The sequence below is a fragment of the Anarhichas minor genome, unplaced genomic scaffold (genome assembly GCF_050575085.1).
Source record: "Anarhichas minor isolate MPS153535 unplaced genomic scaffold, ASM5057508v1 ptg000136l, whole genome shotgun sequence".
Classification (NCBI taxonomy): domain Eukaryota; kingdom Metazoa; phylum Chordata; class Actinopteri; order Perciformes; family Anarhichadidae; genus Anarhichas; species Anarhichas minor.
In genome coordinates, this window is record NW_027466582.1 from 4,596,406 (window position 1) to 4,622,500 (window position 26,095).

General features: G+C 42.8%; 1 protein-coding gene across 2 annotated transcripts in view; it reads left to right on the forward strand.

The window, feature by feature from the left end:
- The window catches only part of nkain2 (sodium/potassium transporting ATPase interacting 2), a 65,554-nt gene that overhangs the window by 12,338 nt on the left and 27,121 nt on the right, over positions 1–26,095 (forward strand). Inside the window, exons 2-3 of one of the 2 annotated variants that reach the window (XM_076083697.1) lie at positions 18,772–18,909; positions 20,023–20,103. In XM_076083697.1, the coding sequence (XP_075939812.1) occupies positions 18,772–18,909; positions 20,023–20,103 (219 nt within the window). Of the gene's footprint in view, positions 1–18,467; positions 18,910–20,022; positions 20,104–26,095 lie in introns of those variants that run through there. The other variant, XM_076083696.1, reaches the window with a different exon arrangement.

Below are 26,095 nucleotides of genomic sequence, written 5' to 3' on the forward strand. Positions count from 1 at the left end.
TTGTTGCTGTTTTTCCTCCCGCCTCCGTTGAAGTCTGTTGGCTTTACATTTTTTGATAGAAAACTTTGCTGGACCAAAGAAGGATTAGTGAGGTGAGTACTAACGTCTTCTAGAGCGACACAAAAAAAGCTGATCTGATCTGATCGGCAGGACATCGTTATGCGTCTGCGCCTTCCAAAATCGTATTATGTGACAACGCTTTTGTTGAGGTTTGATTAGGTTTAGTGAAAGACTGCATCACTAAGGTTAGAGGACCTTCATCTTAATGGTTACAATGATCAATACATGGTAAAGATTAGGGAACGGGTACAAAAATGTAAGACAGACTGTTGGTTTGATGTTTTGTTGGCAACATCATCTGACTTCCTCTTTTGCTTCCGTCACAATTTCTACCGATACCAGAAGACACTGTCACCTAAAAGTGACATATGACCTTTTCGGGGCACTTCCTGAAATGATTAATGTTGATCTTGGGATGAAAGTCTCCTTTTGGCTGTGCAAGCTATTATTACAATGCTATCTTAGAGACCACACTGGCCTTTATATAAACATCGAACTGATGGAAGTCTTTCACTGGGTTACACACCCACACATTAAAGTTTGAGAGTAACTTATACTGAAGGGATAGTTTGTCTGACTCGCAAGTCCCCCTTTTGATATTGAGCCGTTCTATAGTTGACATGTGGCCAGAAAATGACAGAATTTGAGAAGAAGCCAAGGGTTATTGTCAGATAAAGTTCTGGCCAATATGGAGCGTGACCTTTATTGATATTTCTACCAAAGATTTACTGTCACTTGGTCAGTACAGACTCTTCCTCGGGTTCAGAGGTTCGATCCACGAAGGGACTAAAGGTCTCATTTTTAACGCTGACTCCATCAATTCATGGCTGTTGAAACAAGAAGGAACTGTATCCAGTCTGAGTTTTCTGTTCTGGTAGCCATGAAAAGGTTGAATCTGTTTGTGAAGCTAATCTTTCGGTTCTTGTACAAGTTCCGTATGATTTCAAGTATGCTTTCAATGAGATCTGCATCCCCACATGTCTTTAACAATACCTCTGCCATGTAGTGCGGAGTACCGAGGTGATAGGAAGGCAGCTTTAGGCCATTATTATACCAAGAGACAGGATATCACTTCACATTCATAGAATGAATAAGCATTGCAATTTAACACAACACAATCATATCTCTCTCTTACCTTTTCGTCTTCTCTGTGTCTTCAAATGGCATTTGCTTATTTATAAAATTCAACGTTACAAGTTATTTGTCTTAAAGTGTTTATTGTCTAATAAGGATATATAAAATGATTGATACTAAAAGTGTTTTGTTATTTTTGGAATTTTTGGACTTCAGTGCAGCAACACAACAAATGGTTCAGCTTGCAAATGTGTGAGCTTTATGGTATTTTCACATAATTCACTCATTCATCCAATCTCTGCCTACATTTCTGCATGATTCTAACTTGCACCTTGCAAAATCTCACCTAAATGATAAAAAAAGGCTTTTCTAGCTTGTTTGATATCTTGGTCTTTCTGGACCAGAATGCTTAAAGTCAGTGCATCTGGCCCAGAATATGCTCAGTTGGTACAACTGAACTTAATTATTAGGCCAAAAGACCCTCAAGTGGGACTAAAGAATAATTTATAAAATGCTGAGCCAGTTTGTTTCTAACACTTTTGGCCCGCAACATAAAATGGGCAGCGTGTTTGCAGCAATATCCACAGAAAGACACTTTTATGAGGGATGAGAATCCAATTTCACCTTGTGCACCCGCCACCCTGGACATCATCTTGTTCATTCTAAACCTGTTTCTCTTGACTCTGTCGTCTCTTCTATCTACCAGACCTTCCCATGTGTATCATGCAACGCTAGATCATTAACAGTTAGCTACAGAGTACAATGACAAATTTGGAAATATGCTAAAATGTCTCAGATCAATTGCAGTCTCATATATTTAAGCTTTAAGAGAGGAGTAGCTTAGCATTAAGACTGGAAGTAGACATGTGAAAAACAAAGTTGTAGTTTTATGGGGAGTTAAGTGCTTTAACCATTTCTTGACTTCCTGGAATCTCCGCTGGTAGGCGTGTTTCTGAACTTGACAGAGCCAGGCTAGCTGATTCCCCGTGCTTCTAGTGTTTATGCTAAGCTAACCGTCTCCTGTAGCTTCTTGTTTAACGGACAAACATGAGAGTGGCATTGATCTTCTCCTCTAACTCTCGACAAGAAAGCAAATGAGTATGGTATTTATCAAAATGTCAAACTGTTCCTTTAAGATGACAGGAAGACAATGCTATTGTTTAGTTTGATGTTACTTACCAAATTGATTAATCAACAAATTTGCACAAATATCTGTCTTTTATTAATCTAACACACCAAATATTCTGTACATGACTCAGTGCAAAGTCCTGCTTCCAGTTCCTATTGCTTCACCTGAATATCACTTTTATTTTCACAAGTGCATTTGTGTTTTCAAAGGTTTAAGTACATCATTGTACACTCCTGATACTTGTTAGCCTCTTCGTTTTTGGTAGCGTGGAGGAAAAAAATGAAGGTACAAAAGCGTGTTTTGACAGCAGCTTTCTTATCTGTGATGGGTCACATTTTTACTCCCGTCTGCCAAGGTCTTCTGTCGCTTCTCCAAGAGCTGCCATTATTTTGATCTATAAATATATTACTTGGGTTTTTGTTTTTGTTCTTTGACACACAAAAATAAACACACATCGAGATGCAATGCACAAATTCATATCCATAAGGCACAGACGCTGAGAGGCAGCCTTTCTGTTCTTCGCTCTAATGTTTTGAAATATGAATCCAGAGAATCCGCTTTCCCTCACTTGGTCCCTGAAGGCACCACTGAAGAAGAGTTTTGTTTCAGTTTGGAATCCCTTTAAGGACTATAGAAGATATTGGGTGATGTGTGAGAGCAGACAGAGCTCAACGTTACACTTTCATCTCTACCTGTAATCATTTTGCCTCCGCCACTCATCCCTCTCTCTTAGGCCCTCGTCTCCTCTTCCTCTCCTCCTCCTTCCTCTCAGTATGAATTGATTTGGTCATATTACCTTACACACCTGCCCTCTGGTTTGGCTCCACTCTTATCTCTCCCTCACACACATAGACACACATCTACTGCCTTCTATTTTTTCCCTCTTGCCTCCCTCTGTCATACTCACGCATACACAAACACACGCACGCACACACAGTAATCAGATCCGGCAATCTCTTGTATTTTTGAATACGGCAGCTAAAGTGAGATACGGATGGAGTCTCAGCTTTCAGCCCGGCTCCGTATCAGCATATCAGCCCAAGCGGTAGTCACGTCTCACCAAAATAGAAGCACAGTATGTATTTGAATGAAGGAGACATGGTGGTGGCAGCGGTGTTCAGTGTGTATGTGTGTGTGTGTGTGTGTGTGTGTGTGTGTGTGTGTGTGTGTGTGTGTGTGGAGTGGAGTCCATACATAGTCGTGTGTATAGAGCAATGCTGTGCCCCAGTAGCATGCCATTAACACTAACAGGGTTGGGACTTTGATACCCACAGGGCCACCTGTATAAAAACTGGACACATTATGCAACACTTCAGGTAAAAAAACAACACAAAATACAATATATGAATATATTTCTATAGTGAAACTATAAGTCTGTGCAACTTGGTCCTTCTTACCTGTATATATCACAGTAGATTTCACCTCACAGTTTCAATAGAATGGGATTTAATTGCAGTACAAGACTCGATGATTCAATGAGTCCTCTCTCCCTCATCCGAAGAGCTTTGGCAGTGGTACAAGAACATCATGCAATGTCCAACTCTGTCACATAAAAAAGCATGCAATGCCCCCCCCCCCCCCCCCCCCCCCCCCCCACAAAACTGAATATCACTTCTCCTAGTAATACGTATGTTTGGTGCTTTTCTTAAACTTTCCCTCATACTCACGGCCATGATTCATTTTGAGTTGACAGAAGAAGTTGCTTGCATTGCCACCGCTGGCAACAACTGTTGACCCGCATAGTCTGCAGATCATTTTACATCCAACTTTTTAAAGCCAAGTTCAAACTGTGTCTGTATTTATTGACCCACCAGTGATATTGCCTACAATGCATTAGCAGCCTGCACTTAGACATTTGAAATCCTGCAAACTTTCATATCATATCATAAGGCATCTCTGCCGGTGTGCAGTCGTTACTATACTGAGGCAGCGCAAATGGAAAACGTTCACTTAAAAAACACAAAAACAGATAACCTGAACAAACTACAAAACAAATTAAAGCAAAATCTCTCCTCTGAATCAGACATAATCACTCACCGAGTCTGATGAAAGCGAGCCAATATCATTTGGCAATCTGTGGGTCTTTTGCAGAGCGGAGGACATGATTGATTGAAATAAAGAGAGACGATGCGTAATGCAGACAGTGTCAGCTGTCCAATCCCCAGAAAGGATTTTATGATTGATGGCAGGCAGTAGCATTTAGAAGTCTCACAACTCCGCACTGCACTCTCAGCACTCACAGTGATTACATCTGAGAGTGTGTGTGTGTGTGTGTGTGTGTGTGCCGTCAGTGTGTAAGACAGACCTGGGAACAAGAGGAATAGAGCATTGATGTTTTGTGTGTGATTCTGCATGTGTGGGGTTGATTACGGTGTCGAGCTTCGCCTGAGCTTGCATGAATTTGTGTGTGTGTGTGTGTGTGCAAAGGTGATGGTGCAGTCTGTCCATGCGTGATTGTTGCTGTGGAGCCCTGACTGCTAGTGGTGATTATGTTGGACTAAGGGGGGGGGGGGGGGGGGGGGGGAGGGATATAGGGAGGCAGTGAAGGACAAGGGAGGATGTAGCAGAATGGGATAGATGTAGGGAGGAGGATGTCAAGGGATTGAGGGATGCATGGGGAAGGATGAGACAAATAAATGGGCACTTGTCCGGAGGAAGAAACGGAAAGGTGTGGAGGATGGATGGACGGTTAAATAAAGCTGCAGCAGATGGGGAGCAGAGAGACAAGGTGGTGTGAAGGTGAGGAAAGGATTGATAAGGATAGAGAGACGTAGGGAAGAAGTAGAGGGATGCCGGTATCGGTGTGGGCGAGAGAGAGAGTTGTGTTTGAGCAGTGATGTAGAAAGATGGGTCACAGAGGGGAGAGTGAAGGACACATAAATGTGTGGCAAAAAAAAGGGAATAAACAGGGGAGGTGGAGAAAGGAAGGAAAGGAGACGGGGGAGAAGCTCTCAGCGATGTTTGGAGCAGTGCGATGAGAGTCCACAGAGGGAGGAGGTTGGAGTGCAGGAAAAGGGTCGACAAAGTTTGGCGATGAAGGTCCCTCTAACCTTACTGAAGAAGTCATTCCAACCCAAACTCCAAGCTTGCCCTAACTAAGTTGTTTTGGTGTCTGTGTTTTGTGTAATAATAACTATATCTCCATGGCAACTGTGCAAACTCAATCCCCTGATAAAGGCCACGAGTTATGATTGAAGGCCTGCGGTGGGAACTTGTTTATTTCTCGTCAAGTCAAAAAGGGAACTCTCAAGCTTAGTTGTTTTTTTTTAAATCCTTCCAAAAATCAATGATAACGCATGATCAAGTGTGTATTTATAGCATTAAGTGACAGAAAAACACCAAGTTAAGAGCTAACGTGGTGGTCAATTCCATTCACAGCAAGCGTGTGAAGAAGTGCAGATGTTTAAACACTTAATCTAATGGCCCAGTGTCTACATATTGATTCTATAGTAAAGACACAGTAAATCTCTGTAGATCCTTTATGCACGGACCTGCCACACACACTTACTTAGTTTCCCTCAAGATCGAAGAAAGAAAAGCTGTCGTGTCAAAGTTCATTGTTTTTCATCACTTTAGGTCTCTGCTCACTTACAAGCGATGCCCATTGTCTGAAGTTTCATCGAAAGTTTGTTCAGACCCCCAAAAATGTCTAATTATTGGATTTGATTCAACTTTTTCACATAGTTAATAATTAAAGGTCCGATTGGTCTTTTTGTTAAGTCATGCTTGCATTGTTTTTGTGTGTCGTTTCCTTCAATAATGAGAAATTATGAATCAAACTTACTGTTTTTTTGTTTTTTTTAGAAACACTCAAAAAGCATAATACCGCATTATATAACGTAACATAATTGTTAATTAAATACTATTAACAGTGTATAATATGCTGGACTTTGAGCTAGCTTAAACATTTGTTAACCTTTAACTGGTTCCACACACACCGTTTTATGTTGTTGGAGCGCAGGAATCAATGCGTCTGCACATCGGGAGGAGAAACGTTTTACAATCAGCTGCTTCCTTTGTTATTTACTTTACTTATTAACACAGCGTCAGTGTGGCAGGGCTCCAGCTGCTTCCCCCCAGCTTTTGGCTCCCAATTTTCAGGAAAAGAAATTACATCTTTGAAACTTTCCAAGCACAGAAGGAGAGCCCCACGCTGCACCTTCGAATTAAACATCGATACCAGATTAACTTTGCTACAGTTTGCTCTGCTGTGATTTGGGGACCATTTCAGCACTGCAGAGGTAATCTGACAAGAACCACATTGCACCCACTTAAAAAGACAAAATCGTATCTGCATCACTGCGTCATACATTCCCGTCCCTGTAGCTAAACACCACTGTAGGCATAAGGAGCTCGTGTGAGTGAATGTGTTTGTACATCGGCTGCAGTAGTTTAATTTTTTACAGGAAGGGAAATGCTAACCCAACAAACCGTCTGCTTGGAGGACTAATATTTCCTATGAGCTTATTATAACTCTCAGATCCATGTTCCATACTCATAACGTTTAGTCTTAATGACATTCTCATTTAATAAACGTCCCACGCTGTTGCTGAGTGGTAGTACGCATTAGTGAAACAACCTTCTTATGATTATTAAGACAGAGAACTGAGCAGTTGGTGATCAGTGCGACGGCAAAGAGTAATCTTTAAGTAGTAGAGTTGGAGTAGCAAGAGGGCTTCTGGGAAGACGGACACAGGCACAGATGCTAAACACACACACACACACACACACACACACACACACACAAACACACACTTGATGAATTGAATTGGTCGATAAATTACATTACATAAGAGCATTTAGAGGACCGCACAAACAGTATTGTAGCGACTCTGGCATCACACACACACACATACACACACACACACACACACACACACACACACACACAGTAACTTCTTTGCTGAGTTTAAGGTAAGATAGAGCCAAAACAATTAATCATTTGATCGATTAGTCAGATGACAGAAAAGTAATCGTCAAGAACATTGATAAATGTTAATTTGTTTGAATAATTAATTAAGAACATTTGCAGTTTCCAATGGTCCGAATTCAAGGATTTGCTACTTTTCCCCATTTTATATAATTTTGAAGGATTTATTAAATGGAATATCTGAATTTAGACTGTTAGTCAAACAAAACGAGCAAAAACAAACACAGTGATGGTTCACTCTTCTGGGACATTTAACTATTAATCAAACAATGAAGTAACACTGTTTCATGGGACATCATAACTCTACTACATGTCTGCAAAAGGTATGACTCACCCAAAACATTTCTCTTAGTCAGTAAAATGTCCAATGCCACCAAAATGAAAAATAGTTTTGTCATCGTGTGAGCCGTCTTTCTTGTTTACACGGACTGCTGACTGTTCTATACAAGAATGACAGTTTTGTTTAACTGAATGCTTGTGAGGATCGAGATTTTTAGATTCTAGTTTACTGGGAAAAGTACTTTTAAGTAACACTGTACAATACTCTAGTACACAGACAAATTATATGCACATGTGTATGTATACAGTTAAATTTGCCACAAAATGACATCCATGCCAAACAACAACAACAAAACCCTGCAACAAAGAACAAAACCTCTGATGCAGTAATAAAAAAAGTCTACCTCCTCACCTTCTGTCAATCCATGTTGTAGATATTTATGCGATGGCTCAAACAGTGAAAGAATTCCAGTAGTTGTGAAAACTATTTCTCTTAGAATCAACTCATCAGTTTTGATCAGCCACGTGCAAGCGATTGTTGTGCAGACTGTAGACAACTGTACTGACTCTTTTTGCACACATGTGAGAAAACACATGCTATTTGCTTGAATGAAAGAGAAATTCAAATCTGTTATGAACAACAAACTAATTGCTCACAGACTTGAACTCATTCTTTTTGGAAGAAATAATTCTCATTCAAGAATTGAGCCAAAGCGAAAGAGAAAAACTGTAACCAGCAGGTTGATCAATAATGAAAAGAATCCCTAGTTAGAGCCAAAATGTATTTATCAAAGTACCTGTTATTTCATTAGTGCTCTGATTTCTTCTTGTTGTGACTCAGCAAGCACCTGCAGACATATTTTGTCCTGCAATTTAATCAGTTTCTCTGAAGCGATGCCAGCAACAATGTGCAAAACAAATCGCAGGTAAATGAAGGGTTTATAGATATAACCCAGTTTTGAGACCAGGCCAAGTGTGCCATGAAAGCAGACACCAGGCTGGATCAGCTTGGCCCCCGAACCGAAAAACATGTTTGGCCTTATTGGAAAAAACGCAATCTGTTTGTAGTAGCAGCTCGCCCGCTGATGGAAAGCTGCAGAGGCTTCCAGATTTACAGCACCATAAATGGCTTAAGTGCAATCTGCTTGTGGGCGTTTTTTGTACAGTAATAAACACACAGACGAGCTTCCGTGTCCACATGCACCGGGAGCAAGTGCCGGCTGGATGTGCTCCACTGGCAGCGGACGGGCGATCAGCAGCGTGGCCTCGGCGATGGCACCCAGAGTAATATTATGGAAATACAGCCACATTTTCTGCCTCATAACGGTGAGCGGGAGGACATAAAGCACCCGGCGCCCATTGATGCTATGAGCACTGTGAGGACAATGAAGCTCATTTAAATAAGGTGACAAAGTTGGCCGGCAGTTCATTGTCAGCTGGGACACCACAGGTTCCTTTCATGCCTCCCATTCAGCCCGGGACACAAAGTTAATTTAGTCTTGGCCGGCGACCCAAACACAATAAACCACACTGATGCTATTGTCTCCTGACTTACTGAAGGAGCATTTTGGGGAGCAGCTTTAAAAAAAGACAGTCTCCCAGGCTGTTTTCATGCTGCAGTCAGTTCCCAGATACAATAAGCTAACATGCGAAATACCCCCTTGATATTGATATTCATCCTCTTTACTGACAATTATGCAACACACACTCACATGTATTCCTCTCTTGTGCATGTGTTAATAGACCTACATGTACACGCCACAACCAACAATGATGTTGTTGATTTCATTTGGCTCCCATGAGGTTATTCAGAGAGAGGGAGAGGCCAATATCTACTTACCATCCCGTGTGTGTGTGTGTGTGTGTGTGTGTGTGAGTCTGTTTTTGTGTGGTAATGTGTTAGTGCAGCCTTAATGTTTCTTAGCCCGCTGGGCGTCCATCTGTGGGTTTGTCTAGTGTCATTTCCACTCTACATATCCCGCTACTCCTCTCACACACACACACACACACACACACACACACACATGCGCTTAACATACTAAATACACTAAACACACACCACTTGCACACATAAAAATCCAGGCTCCAACAACGAGCCGCACACGTTAAACCTGTACACGTGAGCCAAGAACAAAATGCTCACACACACACACAACGAGAGCCCCTGGGTGCTATAGAGGTCCCTCCTAATACTTCCTATTTATCATGCAGCACTTGAACCCCCCTTGTTCTAACCAGCACATGCACACACACACACACACACACACACATTGTATCCTCATAAAAGCATTGCCCGCATAGATCGGCCATTAAGATATAAGAGTGTACGAACGGAAAACCACTGGTGGGCTGATAATTCATTTACAAACTGACTGAGGAGGGATACTACTGTGTGTGTGTGTGTGTGTGTGTGTGTGTGTGTGTGTGTGTGTGTGGGATGAATAGTAACACAGAAGCCGATTAAGAGAGGGAGGGAAGGAGGGTGGCGTGGGGTGAGAGGAGCATAGAGGAGGAAGGAGAGATAATGGAAGCTGAGGCAAGAAGGAAAGAGAGAGAGAAAGGCTGATAGAAAAAGGAAGAGGAGAAGAGGAAAGGATGGAGGAAAAAGGGAAGGAGGGAGAGAGAAGAAAAGGGTTAAGACAAACTGACAAGCAAAAAGCAAGAGGAGAGAGGTTTTTCTTAAAAGAGAGACAAAGAAGCAAGAAGAGAGAAAGGGAGAGCCGAAGGGAGGGTTAAAAGATAAAGAAGGAGGGAAAAGCAGAGGAAGCCCAAACCATCAAGGAGCCAGGAGAGGAAAAGGAGAAGAGCAGAAATGTTGGCAAAAATGCTGTAACTCCTGACATCTGTTTAAAATCAGCTATCCAGTTCACTGCAAATTCTTTAATGTACAACCACGGGGCATAACAAGTTTTTTTTTTTTACCCCTAACAGCTCCAAAATCCATCACCGACTTCTGAATAATGTATCAGGACTATAATTTGAAATTTAAAGAACCCCTCTCTCCTCCATCTCTGAACGAGTTATCTAATTCTAAAGAGGACTGTCCAGCCCCGTTGTCTTCTCATCTCTTGTGTGCTTTCATCAAAAATCGGTCCAGTTAAGATCAAAGCGGCAGAGCAGATAAAACATATCGGGACAAATCCGAGCATTTCACACGTTCTACTTGCCTCTGATAATGTCAGCGCTGCTTTGGTCAGGCCAGATCAGATGGAAAAAGGCAATCCGACAGACTGATAGAAGAAGACGAGGCTTTCAATGGCAGCAGCGGGGAAGACAAACAGTCTGGTGGTCGAGCTTTCCATCAAAGACATTAAATTGGCCACCGAAGACGAAGGCATATAAGGAGGAAGACAGTGGAAAGGGGGACAGGTGCATTTTTGCAGATGATGTATATGGCATTGATCATAATCAGTCGGTCAATGGTGGTAAATAACTGTAAGGAGCTTCTGCTGCAACCTGGAATTACTGCTAATGACATATTGAGCTTAGTATCAGCTTCAGGGCAGACACACACACACACACACACACACTGTCATACACACTGAAACACACACATGCTCTTGTTTGAGGCTGTCTAATGATATCTGATTGATAGTCTGCAGAGAGAGAATGTCCTCAAGCTCTCTGTGTGTGTAGGTGTGTGTGTGGATCTTTGTATCCATGTTTCCTCGCTTTTGTTTCGTGTGTGTGTGCTTAATTGTGTGTATTTGTTGAGACTTGAATACATGTGGGTGTGTTGCTGTGTGTCTGCACACCATTCAGATGCTATAAATAACCCTCCCTATTTTAAGTTCTACTTAGATCTGCTTTTACGAGCTCCAACTCACCTGATTGGGTGAATGAACCTGAACACGGAAGTTGATTGGTGTTAGGCTTCAGTGTGTCTCTTATGATACATTTTAAAGTCAAAAACTGAAACTTAAATCACAACTGAAATAAATACATGCAGAGACATGGGTTTTGTTTTGACAGTTATCGCTCTTTCCTTTATTAACTCTTTATTGAATTAAAAGGTGTACAATCAAGAGAACGAAATGCCACGGAGGGGTGAACAGCAGAAACTCTGAGGACCGTTGTGACTGTCTAGCAGTAGCCCAGCTGGCAAACTTTACAAGCAGAAAAAAATGTAACATCGCAATGGGTCTTTGTGAGAGGTTGTATAAGGACAGATATGGAGCATAGCCAATGCTGTGTGGGCTTTAAGAAAAGAGGGAGGGACAGCGTATTGTTTGAATGTTCGCGGGCTACGAGTCTAGATTCACAGCCAGTAGTGCATCTGTTAGCAACGCCTGCTTTCAAAAGTCGGTCAGCCACCGAGAGGACTGAATTTCAGACGCTGTTTCTACAAATGCGACCGAAAAAGGTTTTATCCCCTTTTGAAAGTCCAAATCACTGTCTTTGTCACCTGTCATTCACTTCAATTGTAGTTTTATTAATTCTGGCCACTAAAGAACGAAAAGAAAAACAAAACATTCAAATGATACAATACAAATATTTCAAAACCAGGCCTTTTTTTTTCTTCTTAATTGTCGTTTTCCAGGCAAAGAGAGAGCAGCACCCAGCTGGCAGAAAACAAAAGAGCAACGGCTGAAATAGATAGAGTCAGAGGGGTGGACAGTCACGGACAGAGAGGGGAGATGTGTTGAAATACCAAACTGATTAGCTGGTGTTTCTGACATTTAAATGCCACGTTTACATAAAGAAATATTTCCTGAGAATATTAATCACTGCAGTTAATTCACAAAGAGACGTGGAAGGGATCCCTGGGTGCCTGGAAGAGGAGTGAATACAGAGGGAACATTGGCAGAATGGTGCATTGTTGGTATCAACGGCAATGCCACAAAAATAGGTGGTTCAAATGTTAGCTGAGTTATTATTATTATTACCCTTCTTTATGATCAGACGAAGGTATCTTGGTGACCTTCAAAGCCCAATGGTGTTCAACAAACATGATGGGACCAGCAATACATAAGAAGTACCATTTAGTTAATGGCTTTCATCCGAAGTACCGTAAAGTAGGAATGCAAACGTTGTCAACATACAGTCAGCAGGTTGTTTCAGCGTGAGACGGAACCTCTGACAACGTCATCTTCTAAGTCAATGGTCCGACCACGGCACAGCCCATTTAGTTAATGTGTGACATCACGGTGTCTACCTCGACACATCTCCATCTCGAACCGCTGGGCTGAACCAACTTCTCCACATGGGGTGTTCCGATACTCCCTCAAGTGAGCAAGAAGCCGAATGTATGGCAGCACTGAAGTACTTTGTCACCGACATTCCAAGCTGAGAATAAAAAACTACAAAAGGACACGAAGGAGAGAAGCAGAAGCAGTGACAGAACACAAGGGAATTCCCTCTGAGGCATTTCTGGTTAGGTAGACAAAAACTGATGTACGGTCCAATCCGTCTGTCTTTCCGATGACGTTCCATTTAAGTATGCCGGACATCCATTGGACTTGCGGTTACAATTTGTTCTGGTGCTCGGGCTTATAATTGCCCGCGGGCCAGCGGTTACTCATCACATTTCTAAGTAGCCTGTCTAGAGCTGTGGTATAGAGATGAGTGACCATAATGACAGCCTGCGAGTGCTCCTCCACCGCACAGCTTTCATCAACACGCTGCCATCTTGATCCATCTCGGTTCTTCCACACGACTTCAGCGTGCTTACAGGGTGCTGCTAGCTGGCTAACGCTGCCTCCATGCTCTCTTTCCATCTGTTGACAGCCGTGGCAGCCAAATATATAAAAGTGACATCATGACAGGCCAACAAAACGTGCAAAACAGATTAACCAAATGCGTGTCATCTGGACGGGGATCAATGAGCGGTGACAAGTGTTGGGTCAGAATGATTTGTTTAATGTCAGATATTGGCTACACATGCTGCTGTAATTTTGACTGATGGCCATCCAACTAAAATGACTTATGTTCTTTTACATCGTATTTATTCAATTTATTGTTAAATGACATTTGTACACATCAAACCTACTTAATGTTGATAACTAATGGGTGCCATATCATTCAAAATGTTTACCATTGTAAATTTAGATATTTGTATTTTTTAATTATGTCTTTGTTTATTGTCATGCACCAATCCCAAAGTATTGGTTGCAATCTGCAAGCACACCTTATAGATGCCAACAATTTCTACCCACTGTCCCTTTAAAAGGCTACAGCCAGCAGTTGGTTCCACGGTTACAAAATCTGCCGCCACACATGTTTAATTCGTACAGAAAGCAAAGTGTAAAAATGACTAACTAGCTAACGAGCTGCTGGCTGCACCTTCATGTTTAACGGACAGGGTGGAATTGTTCTTGTCATGCTCCTTTAATTGATCGGCAGCCACAAAGTTACTTAGTTAGTTCCAGCCTAGAAACATTGGTATTTTCCCAGAGTCAGTTTTCAAACACCCACATTATTTTTTCGGGCAATTTCAGGGCTCAAAAAGGAGCGTAACACAACTCACTCAACAGCTAACTCATTCAAAGGTAACACATCAGCTGCGTGAGTCACAGGTATGCTACCACTGCTATAAGGTTTATGACCACAGCCTTAAGTAACTCTTGGAGTTGTGTGCAGTGCAGTCTATAGCTGAGTGACTATGGATATTACAGATATGAGTGAACAGCTGTGATGATAATGATGGGCCTGAGTGGGGAAATTGGATATTTAATGGAAAGGTTTTCACCTATGATCATCATTGTCTTTTTCCATACCCACCCTCCTTCTATCTCTCTTTCCTTCTCCTCCATTTGATCTCCCTTTCCTTTTTTCCTTTCCTCTTCATCCTTTTATCTTTTTTCCCCCTCTCACTTTGCTCAGCCCATCCTCCCTGCCGTCTTTTCCCCTCTCTCTCTCTCTCTCTCCGAGCCCTAAGTAGCCACAAATGGTCCCTAATAGCCTCCAATGGAGATGAATTGATCGTTGCGTGATTCGAATCGATGGGAGATTGCTTTTGCTGTACACAGTGGGATACGGCGTGGGCACGCGGCCTTAATTAAGTTAACAGTAAACCACGATCGCTTTTGAGTTTTATTAGGAGAATAAAGTTTACGAGGAACACAGAAGCAGGTAACAAAAAAAAAAAGATGGTTTCAGAATGACGAGGAGAAAGAAATACGTCACATGTGCCTCGATGTGTTTCTGATTAGTTGCTACTGAGTCGTGATGCTCCCTGTCTGACTCATACAGTTAGTTGGACATTTCCTCACTTCCTCTGCCTGTTTCTTTTTTTCTCCACTCCATCCCTGCTGCTTTACATACCTCCTCTCCTCTCCTCTCCTCTCCCGTTCCTTCCTCCAGCTTCTTCTTCTCGCTATCTATCTCATCCTATGCCCCGTCTGACCGCCTCTCCATCCCTCTCCCCCTTTCTGTCGTCTATAATGGGATGAGCGGCAGAATTTGATCAGCAGTTTTTTTTAAAGGTCACAGAACCAAGCAAAAACTCTCAGCCAAAAGCGCCGAGGGAACGAGGGATGGGAAGGATGAGACTGAGGAAGGGGGGAGGCGAGCGAGAGGGAGAGATAACAAGGCTGGCAGAGTGGAGGGTGTAGGGAGGGGAAGGAAGGAGAGCTGTCGAGAAGGAAACGCTGCATGAGGAGAAGACGGAAGGTGGAGACGTAAACAACCGAGAAGAAGGAAGTGAACGGAGAGACGGGAAGGTATAGCGCAGTAATGGAGGAAAGAGATGGAGCAATGGAGGGAAAAGAGGGAGGTGAGGTCATTTGCTGTTTTATGACACAACAGATGAATGCATATTAAATATGTAGGAGAGGAAAGAGAGCACTGGGGTCATGAGGAGAAACAGGAAAGAAGGAAATGAGAAGATTAGCAGAGAGAGAAGAAAGAGTGGGCGGGAGAGGGAAGAAGGGAAGGAGGGAGGAATCCAGGGACGATGAGAAGGCGACTCTCTCACCCACCACCACTCTCTCATCTCTTCCTCTATCCTCAGTGACTGTCAGATCTTATTCTCTCTCTTCCCTTCTCCAGTTTTAAGATAAAGGACACCAAGTCCCTCTGCAGTCTCTCATAATAATAATGGCCTTGTCTGGAGCAATACAAGTTCTTTGATATCATTCTATCAGTCATTATCAAATAGACCAAACTTATTACCAAACTCACGAAGACCCCCCTCCCACCCATCACACTCGTCTTCCTCCTGCCAGTCTGCTCCCCAAGTGTTTAAGTGTCTTTCTCGATCACTTCAGCAGCATGTCCGCGGCCTTTGTTCATCTTTTAATATTTTCCTTGCCACGACAAACCTATATTATTTTTGGCCCTATTATATGGGTAGGAGACTGTCTCCAGTGAGTATAGACACCAGGACAGTGATGGATGCACTGTGGATTTGTAGTGAGGCTCTCTGCTAACTACTACATTTGGGAAACTCATGAGCTCTATGCTAACAAAACAGTGGGTGGAATAAACATCCTTGGTCCCTGAGGTATTCTGTGCTGGTTTTAGACGGATTGACAGACGGCGTCTTTTTCCTGTGTTTTGTGAAGCATAGACACACACACACACACAAAAGATACTGTACTGTACATGTAGTCATAGACACATCAACTATATTCACAGCAGACTTGTGCACCGTTAATTTAGCTCTACAGGTAGCTATGGAAGACCACTGCAGCTTTAGGAGAGACACAAAAAGGTCCTCAGTCAATACGTGCAACTCTAAATAATTGTCTCTGCAAAATCAAGATATATTAAGACTAATGTGCTGCGTCCACAGGTGGATGCACAGTGTAGATAAACAAGCTGAATGTGAACACGGCCCTTCGCTTGTGCTTGAAGCAGCCGAACTGAAAGAAACATCTCTGTCGGCAGCATCAAAGCCTGTCACTGCAGATCCCAAAGGACCCGGCTAGCCCGCTTAGAGCTCCACCTGTACAGGCGCCGGCGCTTTCATCAGCTGCACATATCACGAAACAGACATATCTGCTAACATAGCTGCTGCTAGCGACTGCGCCGTCTGCAGCTCTCCATCTCTCTCTCTCTCTCTCTCTCTCTCTCTCTCTCTCTCTCTCTCTCTCTCTCTCCCCAGAGTCACAGTTGTTGAAAGGCCGGGCGACTTCACACCTTATCGGAGGCTTCTGTCATTTGACACATGCAAGGGATGCTGGGACTGTGACAGAGGGAGGCTGTGTGCTATGCTTTGTCTTTTCCCCGCCAGGAGAACTCAGTGACTTAATTACACAGAGTGATGTAGTGAGGCAGCTGAAGTTAGTTGTTTTGCAGCCGAGCCATGTAATGACAATTTCATATCAAAAGATGAGTGTGGTGCAAATGAGCAGATGGTCTGGTTTTGAGTATTGCTCTTTATTACCCAGGTTAGAACAATAAACACCAGCAAAAAAAAAAAGATTAGTTTTTGCTGACTGACCATTAAGGATGTGTGTGTGTTACTATAAAGAGAAATCAATACGCTTGTTGCCCAAAGCGTACAAATATTATTTATCCCTAACAAATATTCTCTTGGCCACTTGTGTTTGTGTGTAATTCATTGTGTGTTCTTTGAAGAGGGTGTGTGCGTCCCAGCTGGAGTAAAGACTGTTTGTATTATTGGTGATGAAAGAGGGGCCCCCAGGGGCCTCAGTAATGGGCTGGGAGACCACTGACTTCTTATAATGGCCTCTGCATATGTGTGTGAGAGAGAGAGGCACAATTGGCGCACTACATAATTGTCAATGGGAGGACACGACACGCGTTTCCATAATAAAATGGAGCCGATGCACAAAGATGCAGAGAGACGGAGCCTGTCCCGCACATAAAGGCAGGGACACAAAGAGACACAATGTCTCACACACACTCACACATTGTGGTGCCAGCTGAGCCCAGTGTGTCCAATAACAGCAGGTGCTGTCAAGTGCAAGCAGAGCAGACCTGCCATGACATGGAAACACACACACACACACACTCATTCATATACCTTCCTCTTCTTTTAACTCTCGCATCCAATAAACATTCTCCTACTTAAAGCTAATGTTGAGTAGGTGTAGTTTACACAAGGTTACTGTTCACATGTGTGTTGATGTGTGTGTGCATGTGTGTGTGTGTGTACCTGCTATTTGGCTGTGAATGGCTGTAGTGTTGCCATATGGTCTCACATTAGGGCTCCCTAAACTCAGCCATGCAGAAGTGTGTGTGTGTGCATGTGTGTGCGTGTGCGAGTGTGTTGTGTGAAGAGAGTGAGAATAACGGAAAATAAACCCCAAATTTGATATGTAAGCTGTCGATGTTTAAACACTTGGAGTTCATAGTGTAGAACTGTAAATATCGGTATCTTTTTGGGCTAAATGAAGCTAGTAATGATCCTTCTTTCTTTCTTCTTAATGCACCACCTTCTTTGTCTCCTGCTTCCTCGTCCCTGTGTGTGTTAATATATTTAGCAGTGCCGTATCATACGCTGCGCTGACTTCATTAACTATCTCAGCATGAGGCTCTAGTGGATGATAATAAAGCTACACTACAGACACACACAGTCCTGGAAGCCTAACAGTAATGTATAGATTACTGACTGTTTATTAGGGCTGCACCGAATTACATTTGTTTTTACGCCCAAAGCGTCTACTGTGGTTTTCAAATGAATGTCTGTCATTATATTTTATAATGCCATCGCCCCCCAAAAATAGACGTTTTCACTGTGGTTATATAAATGTAATTTACGGTGCTCTTACATTGCTCCCAGACCGGCCAATACTGGTGCGTGCCTGCCTTTGTGTGCAACGAGTGGAGGAGCAAATCTTTTTTTAGGTTTTTTTGGGCCATTTTGCTTTTATTTGAAAGATAAGTTAGGTAGACAGGAAAGGGGGGGGGGGGGGCATGCAGCAAAGGGCCTGGGGTCGGATTTGAACCTGGGCTGCTGCAGTAAGGACTCATCCGTGGTACATGGGGCGCCCGCGCTACTGGAAAAGCTTCCTGGGCAATAAATATGGATTGAAGCAGAATGTTTGGTTCGATAAAAACATGTTGTGGATTTTGGAAATGATTACATCTATCTTTTTCCAATAAAATCTGACTGTTGGACTTAACAAAGCTCTTGAGTTACTGAATATGTTTGGATCACAGAAGGCGTAAACAATCCAGCCACCACTAGAATCTAATTCTACAAACAGTATAATACGGATAATATTAGTGTCGCCTTGTCTGCAACTGTGCAGAAACAGAATAAAATGACATGCAAAAAAAGAAAAGAAAAAAAAAGCTCAGAATGTCACTGTTGTTGATTTGTTGTTTCTCGCCACTAATCTCCTCCTCTTCCTCTTCCTCTTCCTCTTCCTCCTCCTCTTCCTCTCAGGTCAGTGTGTTGGAGCGTCAGGTGATAGACTTCCTGGGCTACCAGTGGGCTCCCATCCTGATCAACTTCCTCCACATCATCGTCGTCATCCTGGGCTTGTTTGGCACGATTCAGTTCAGGCCGAGATATGTCACCGGGGTGGGTTTTACACACACACGCACACACACACACACACACACACACACACTCATTTGAAACAGCCATTTTACATATCCTTTGCCCTAGATTTAGCAACAGCCTCTAATGAAACTATACTCAGCTCTCCTCATCGAATAACGAAGGCTGAAAGATACTGGATTGGAGTGAGTTTAAAGTTTAAAGGTTTTATTTTCTGTTTCTCTGGAAGTCATTTGTAGGTTTCATACCACTACCATCCATTAAAATTGTATGATAGTCATCTCTTTAAAAAAAAGATGTAACAACTGATCCTCCCTCATATGTTCATATCTGGAAATAGCTCTCTCTCTCTCTCTCTCTCTCTCTCTCTCTCTCATATATATATATATATATATATTTGTTGTCTGATTGGCATTATCAGTCGTATATATATACAGTATATATATATACGACTGATACGACAATCTGACAACAAATGATAATATGGTAAGTAAAAGGTTATAGCAGTGATGTGGAGTGGGTGGAGGAATAACTTGCCTTTATTTGTTTCTATACTCTGGTCTCTGGCAGCTGTCGATGAAATAATTCATGTGTCAGAAAACTTTCAGAAGTTCTCACAGCGGCTGCAGGGCCTCCACACAACCCACCCACACATCATGTAACCCCCCCCCCCCCCCCCCCCCCACGGACACCTCTCAATAACCCTCACGTGCACAAACACACACACACACACACACACAGAAAATTGAGTGAGGAGATTCAGATACTGAAAAGGAATAAAAGTTTTATCCAAGCTTATAAAGTCTGCCTTACTTCCATCATTCATGCATTCCTGTGTATAACTCCTTGTAACACACACACACACACACACACACACACACACACACACACACATCTATTTTCTCTCTCTGTCTGGTTTGATTCCGTTGATTGGTTGCACTCTTCGCCGTTGTTTTTGTTTCTCCGCATCTTAACAACATCAAAAGTGAAGCCTCCCTCTGTCTTTTCCCTCCGTCTCCAGCTCGCTCCAAATGCAAGACATGAACATGCATTTTTAATCTACAACAAAGACCTGTCAGATCTGGTCTGCCTCTCACTCTCTTCTCCCCCCCCCCCTCCCTGTTTTCTCTGCAGTACGCAGCCTGGCTGGTCGTGTGGATGACCTGGAATGTTTTCATCATCTGTTTCTACCTGGAGGTTGGAGATCTATCCAGAGTAAGGAAAAAAAAATAAAAAATTGGATTTCAAAATTCAGATGCAAGAATAAGGCTGAGTGTAGAAATTCATTGATTCTACTAAGTATTGACGGTGTAACCAGAGTCTGATATAACTTATTCCTCTGGACTACAGAGCTCTATTTTATTCCAAAAACTACTTAAACCACCACACACCTGGAAAAACATCCACTTAGACTCAAGGATGAACTGATAAGAATTTGGTGGTCAACTGTCAAAATAGGTCACTGCTATGTCACATGTTTGGCCATAACTTAATAATTCATATGCTAATTATGGTAATTTCACACGAATGCGTAACAAGATCAATTATAAAAAATATGACATATTAGACGGACATTGATGTAAACTGCAACTTGACTTGACTTGTTTTTTTATTTTTATAAAACTATATTTTTGTTTGTGACCCGTGTTTATTAAGATTTACATTTTAGTAGGAACCATTAGGTTTGGGGTTGAGAGCCACAAGCAGGGTAGAGAAGTAAGAAAGTATTAAGACTAATAACTTCGTGGTTTGTTCAGAATGAAATACAATTTACATTTAGCCACAAATTTGTGTCTTCCTTTGCGAAAAACACTATATCAACACATCCATCGACACAGATCACTGCTCTGTGAAACTAGTCGGTTGTCTTTTTGATATGCTCACTTCAAGCCAGTGTCTGCACTCTGCAAATGATCACTTGTGAAGTAAAGGAGAAGTGAAACTCTGTAGCATCGCTCTGCTGTCGTGTAGTTCACAGACACACCTTCTTTGGATGATAATAGGCCGTGGGATGATGTTTCTACTTTGACCGTAAGCGCTGAAATCGCTGAAGCGGCTTTCAACCTGCCTCCTCTGACAGGAAGGGTCCCATAATTTTACTGTCATTGTAGTGTAACTTCAGCTGCCATAATCACGGGGGGGCAAGACCCTGTCAGTCGCCACTTCCACATGCTGCTTACTGACACCGTTTTTCCTGAGAGGAGGAAATTCATGTACACATCTCGCTAGGATGTGAAGTCCCAAGTCATATTAGGCGGCTTAGTGTAAACGGTATAATTCTGCCCAACTGATCATGTTTGTATAATGAAAGCATGTCAGTTCTTTGCATTGCTAGCACACACCGATGTAGATATGAGACATGAGTTGAGGTCAGTCTCTTCAGACTCGCTCTGCAATAGTTTAGCCTTTCTGCAGTAAAAATCAGTCGATTTCGAATACATATTAAGTTGCACAATTAATTAGGTCCAATCAGCGCTTCCATAAACAGAGGAAATCAGTTGATGGGAGTGCTGATTATAGCTGATTACACTCAGTGTGGTGTTGCAAAAAAAAATAAAAATAGTTTTCCCATCACAATTTGCTCCGAGTTACTCATTCTATTGGACTATTATGTAACGTGCTATAAATCACACACATTTGCACTAACAACACCACATATCGTCTGTCCGAATCTTCATCTTCCTGCTGTTTCCAGCTTGTTTATCATGATTACTGTTCTTTAGGACTGAAAAGCAATAGCCGCGTATTCTTCTGCTAGTTTTTCCTGTTCCAGCTGGTACTCACTCGTTGTTCGATACACTCGTCCCGACTGTCTGCTCTTCCCACGCACACACAAACTGTGAGCCTTGTTACGTTTTGTTGCCAACCAAAGTAGGGCCAGAAGTTCGACAGTTGTATAACCCGCCCCCCGCTCTCTGTCTAGAAACATGCAGCGTCAATGATCTCTGATTTTAATGAACTGTCCCAGAGGCGGACTTCAGCAGTTACAAGAACCACTACAGCTGGCATGACAGGGAGCTTCTGTGTGGGTTTTGTTTTTATCACTGGAAATACTAGCCGGTCGGCGATTTTGGAAAAGCTAGAGAGCCTGTTAGAAACATCTGGAAAAGCAGCATATCAATGATTCAAAGGTTGATTGAATAGAATTAAATTAATTATGTCACCAAATCATTTATTCTCTTCATGAAATTATACGAGTAATATTTCTCTTCTAATAAAAAAAGCCCTTCAGACCAAAATCTTCGCATCAGGTTTCTAACGAGGGTGAAACAGCCGGTTAATTAGGGACACCTTTATCAAATACCTGCTGACCAATCAGAGAGAGGCACACTCGAAACCAGATGCTGAACAGCTTGTTTGTTACGACCAGAACAGGTTGCGTGCGCCGCGCTCAAGGGCACATCAACCTTGACCCAGTTGCTGAGGGAGAAGGGGAGCCACCCCACCCCCGCCGCCCGCATCCACCAGCTGTTGTATGAGACACTAATACATCACCTACCGTTCCAGGGCCTGTTTACTGACCTGAGCACTATTATTACAGTGGACCAAATGTAAAACAAAGTATGAATATGTCTGTGATTGTTGCCGCTCAGTCCAGAACACAAAAAACTCCCCAAAAGATAATGAAACCAGATTTATACTCTGCTGGCGGGGATAATCACATAAATTACTGTTTCAATACAGAAATCCTATTTAATGATCTGCACGCATATGTGGCCTCTACAAAGGTTCATTAGCTGCTTAAACTGTTGAGCTTATAAGCAGCATTATATATCAGGTTCTTGGAAGAGAAACGAAACAGAACGACATGCTCTCTCTAAAAATACGACAAGAAGTGACAAAAAAAACAAAAAACTGTGGGGGTGAAAAAACCTGGAAACAGGCAGGCCAGCCTGCTAACATTTATTAAAAAAGTAAGATGACGTAAGCTAACGATCCGAGCTAAACCCGGTGAACATTATTTAAATAGAAGAACAACAAGCCTCCGAATTCAAAGCCACATTAGTTTAAACATAAGAGCCCAGGTTTAGATTTGGATCACAAAGGAACACAGACAGAAATCAAAGAGCAAGATGAGTTTCTAGTTTTATGGATCTCAGTGAGTGAGCTGGATCAAAATAACTCGTTGGTGTTTGATCGGGGTGATGATGGCACGTTCCTCGCCTCAAGAATACTGTGATAGAAATGAAAACGTCTTAATCTCCCTCTCCTTTGCGTTCTGATGCCACTTCCCTCTTTCATGCTCCCTCTCTCTCTCTCCCCCCTCCTGTGCCTTGCTCTCTTCATCTCCATGTAATTCATCCCTCCTCTCCCCTTGCTCACCCTATAATCAAGTCTTTTTCATGTTGTTTTGCAAAGTGCCATGTGAATCTGTCCCACGCTCCTCTTCTGCCTCGTTCTTCCTCACCTTCTCGCCTCCTTTTTCAATCATACTCTTTCTCTATTTTTCCAATGTCAAGACTTGAGGAAATGTGTCGCCGTCAAGAAGGCTTTGCTATTTATGGGCGCGGGGATAGTATAGAGATTCATAGTGCGGGGATTTATGTATTGGCCAGTACCAAGTGCCAATTTAATACATTACTTGATACACTCGGGCCATTACTTTGGGGTCACAGGACAAAAGTGGTTGCGACAGACTCCATTTTTCTTCATTACAGAGATCTGACATCTTTCTGTGTATGAAACAGGCAGAGAATCAGCCATCGTTTCATTTTGTGCCACGTTATCACTGACTCTTGGATTCGTACTGTAGCTTTGATGTAATTTTCCAGTGCCAACACTCTATTTTAGCCATGAATAGAACTGATATCCAGATTGTGCATCCTGAGTGCCAGCAGTGTAAGATTAGAAAGCTGATCGGGCTGTCAGGGAGGTAAAGTGAATACTTAGAGGCTGGGCTTCCCATTTTAAAAGGAAAGAAAGTTGCGTTCCGCGGTGACTGACATGTTGGTTTTGTCAGTATAAGTGTGCAGAACACTCCTGTCAGACTGTTTGATGTTCAGCAGGTGAACTGCAAATGTTCCCTTGTGTTATAGTGCGGGAACGTCAGACAGATTAGAGCTGCAGAAGTGTGAAATTTGCCAAATGCCTTTGACATTTCCCGTTGATAAGGAAAGTGAACCCCAGACAGTGAATAGAACGGTTCGGAGAGACAGCGAAGAGTGGAGATGCGTCAGAGTTTAACAGCTCAGTGTGAAGTCCTGCAGTCAGACGGCTGGATGGACGGGCGTCGGAAGAGCAAACAGTTCATCGTGATTGAGATAACGGTGACTTCGAGGAGACATCTTGTCCTGAGTCGCCCACATTGTCCCACGCAGAAAGTAGGGCTGTAACAACACAGGTGGATATGACACACTTTGTTTATTGGAAACTGCAATTGACCAAAAAACGATCTCCGTATCACGCAGTTCTCATCAGCTGCTTCAGTTTGCTCCGTTGCAGTGGAAGTGTAGGTGTTCAAACGTTGTATGAATCTGATCTGCCCCCTCATTCTTTTAAACGTGACCACTGCGTTGAAGCAACGCGGGTGCAAACGCACAAAACAAGCAGCATTTAAATCGATTGTGGTTTGACTTTTACTTCATTATCTGTGAAGTTGCTACGTTCGACAATGCTCACACAGCAGCTGCTTGTCTACATGTACATATTGGTAGAAAACAAATACATAACGATTCGGCATCATTACACGTCAGCCGAAGTCAGTCAGACCATTTTTGTGACTTTCTGTAACCCACATTCCAAAAAGCACTGCCCGCTTCACACAGCGATTGGCCAGGTGTGTGTGGAGGTATGAGAGCAGGCTGGATTTGAACTTCTCTCTTTTTATTTTTTCATTCTTCCCACAACTGTATCTTCCCTGTGTGCAAATGTTCTCATTTGTATCTCGCCCCTCTCCATTACGGCAGGCTTCCTGCTGACCATTCAGAGAAGCTATAAACACATTTGCCTTCGAAATACCCGTTGAACAAACTAGCATCCAAACCAGCATGCCCCAGCTTTTAGAATTGCGTATTCGGTCTGATCAGCAACCCAAAGAAAAGGCAAATCTTTGTATCTGTGATGCAGCAAACCTTGTTATGACATATTTGCCTTCTCAACCCTTTTTTCGTTTGATAGAACTTTCTATCTAATGTGTATCTTTTCCTCCCATGAGGCACCTGTAGAGCCCCAGAGGCAAGATAAGGTGTAAAACCTGTCTTGACAATAATTTGAGTTTCAGCCTGAGATTCATACCATACATCAGTCTGTCACACTCCCGTCCTTCCTGCCACTCACCACCGCACTATCTAATATAGCAGCAATGCCACAGAATTAATCTTTAAAAAGATTTCTGATGTGGCACCCCTGACAGAATTGGAGTGGAGGCTGTGGAGAGGGAACTGTCACCATGTTGCGTCTGCAAACACACACACGTGCATATTCACATCAGCTCTCTCTCTCACACACACACACACACACACACACACACGCACACACACACACACACACACACACACGCACACACATACACTCTTAGACAGCTCACTGTCAGTAGTCCGCTATGTCATATAAAAGTTGCAGACAGAGTCAGATGACTCACAGATACAGACACATATTGTGCACACATACAGCACGCTCAGCTGTCAGTCATTTACTGAAGGGGTTTGGGGTGCTGTGTGGGAGGGTTTATCCCGCATGCTTTTTTGCATACTGTATGTGTCAAAGTGTGTGTCTGTTTGCTCTGCAAGTAGTTGGAGAACTTGTCATTCACTTTATCAGTCAGAGGAAAACATGAGGGACACACACTTGCAAACGTGCACAAATCCCAAAACAGAGACAAACAGTCCCAAAAACAGTGCCATTTTGAATCCCGAATCTGTCCAGGCGCCTTAAGTCAGTTTGCAAACACACAGTGGAGACACACAGAGAGAGGAATAACTGCAGGGGAAGTGGTAGAATGAGAGATTAGAAAAAAATGAATGATGGGGGGGAAGAGAAAAGGGGAGAAAGAGAAACTAAAGAAGACTGAAAGATTTGGGGTAGAGAAGGCAGGCATCAGGGGCGGACAGAGAGACGGAGAGGTTTAGACAGGCGGAGGTATGATAGGAGCTGTAAAATATGACGTGTTATGGATGGAGCCACATGCAAATCTGTGTTCCTTTCAAGAGAGGGAAGAGAGAAGAGAAGGGAAGAGGGGACAAGGGAAAAAGAAGGACAGACAGAGAAA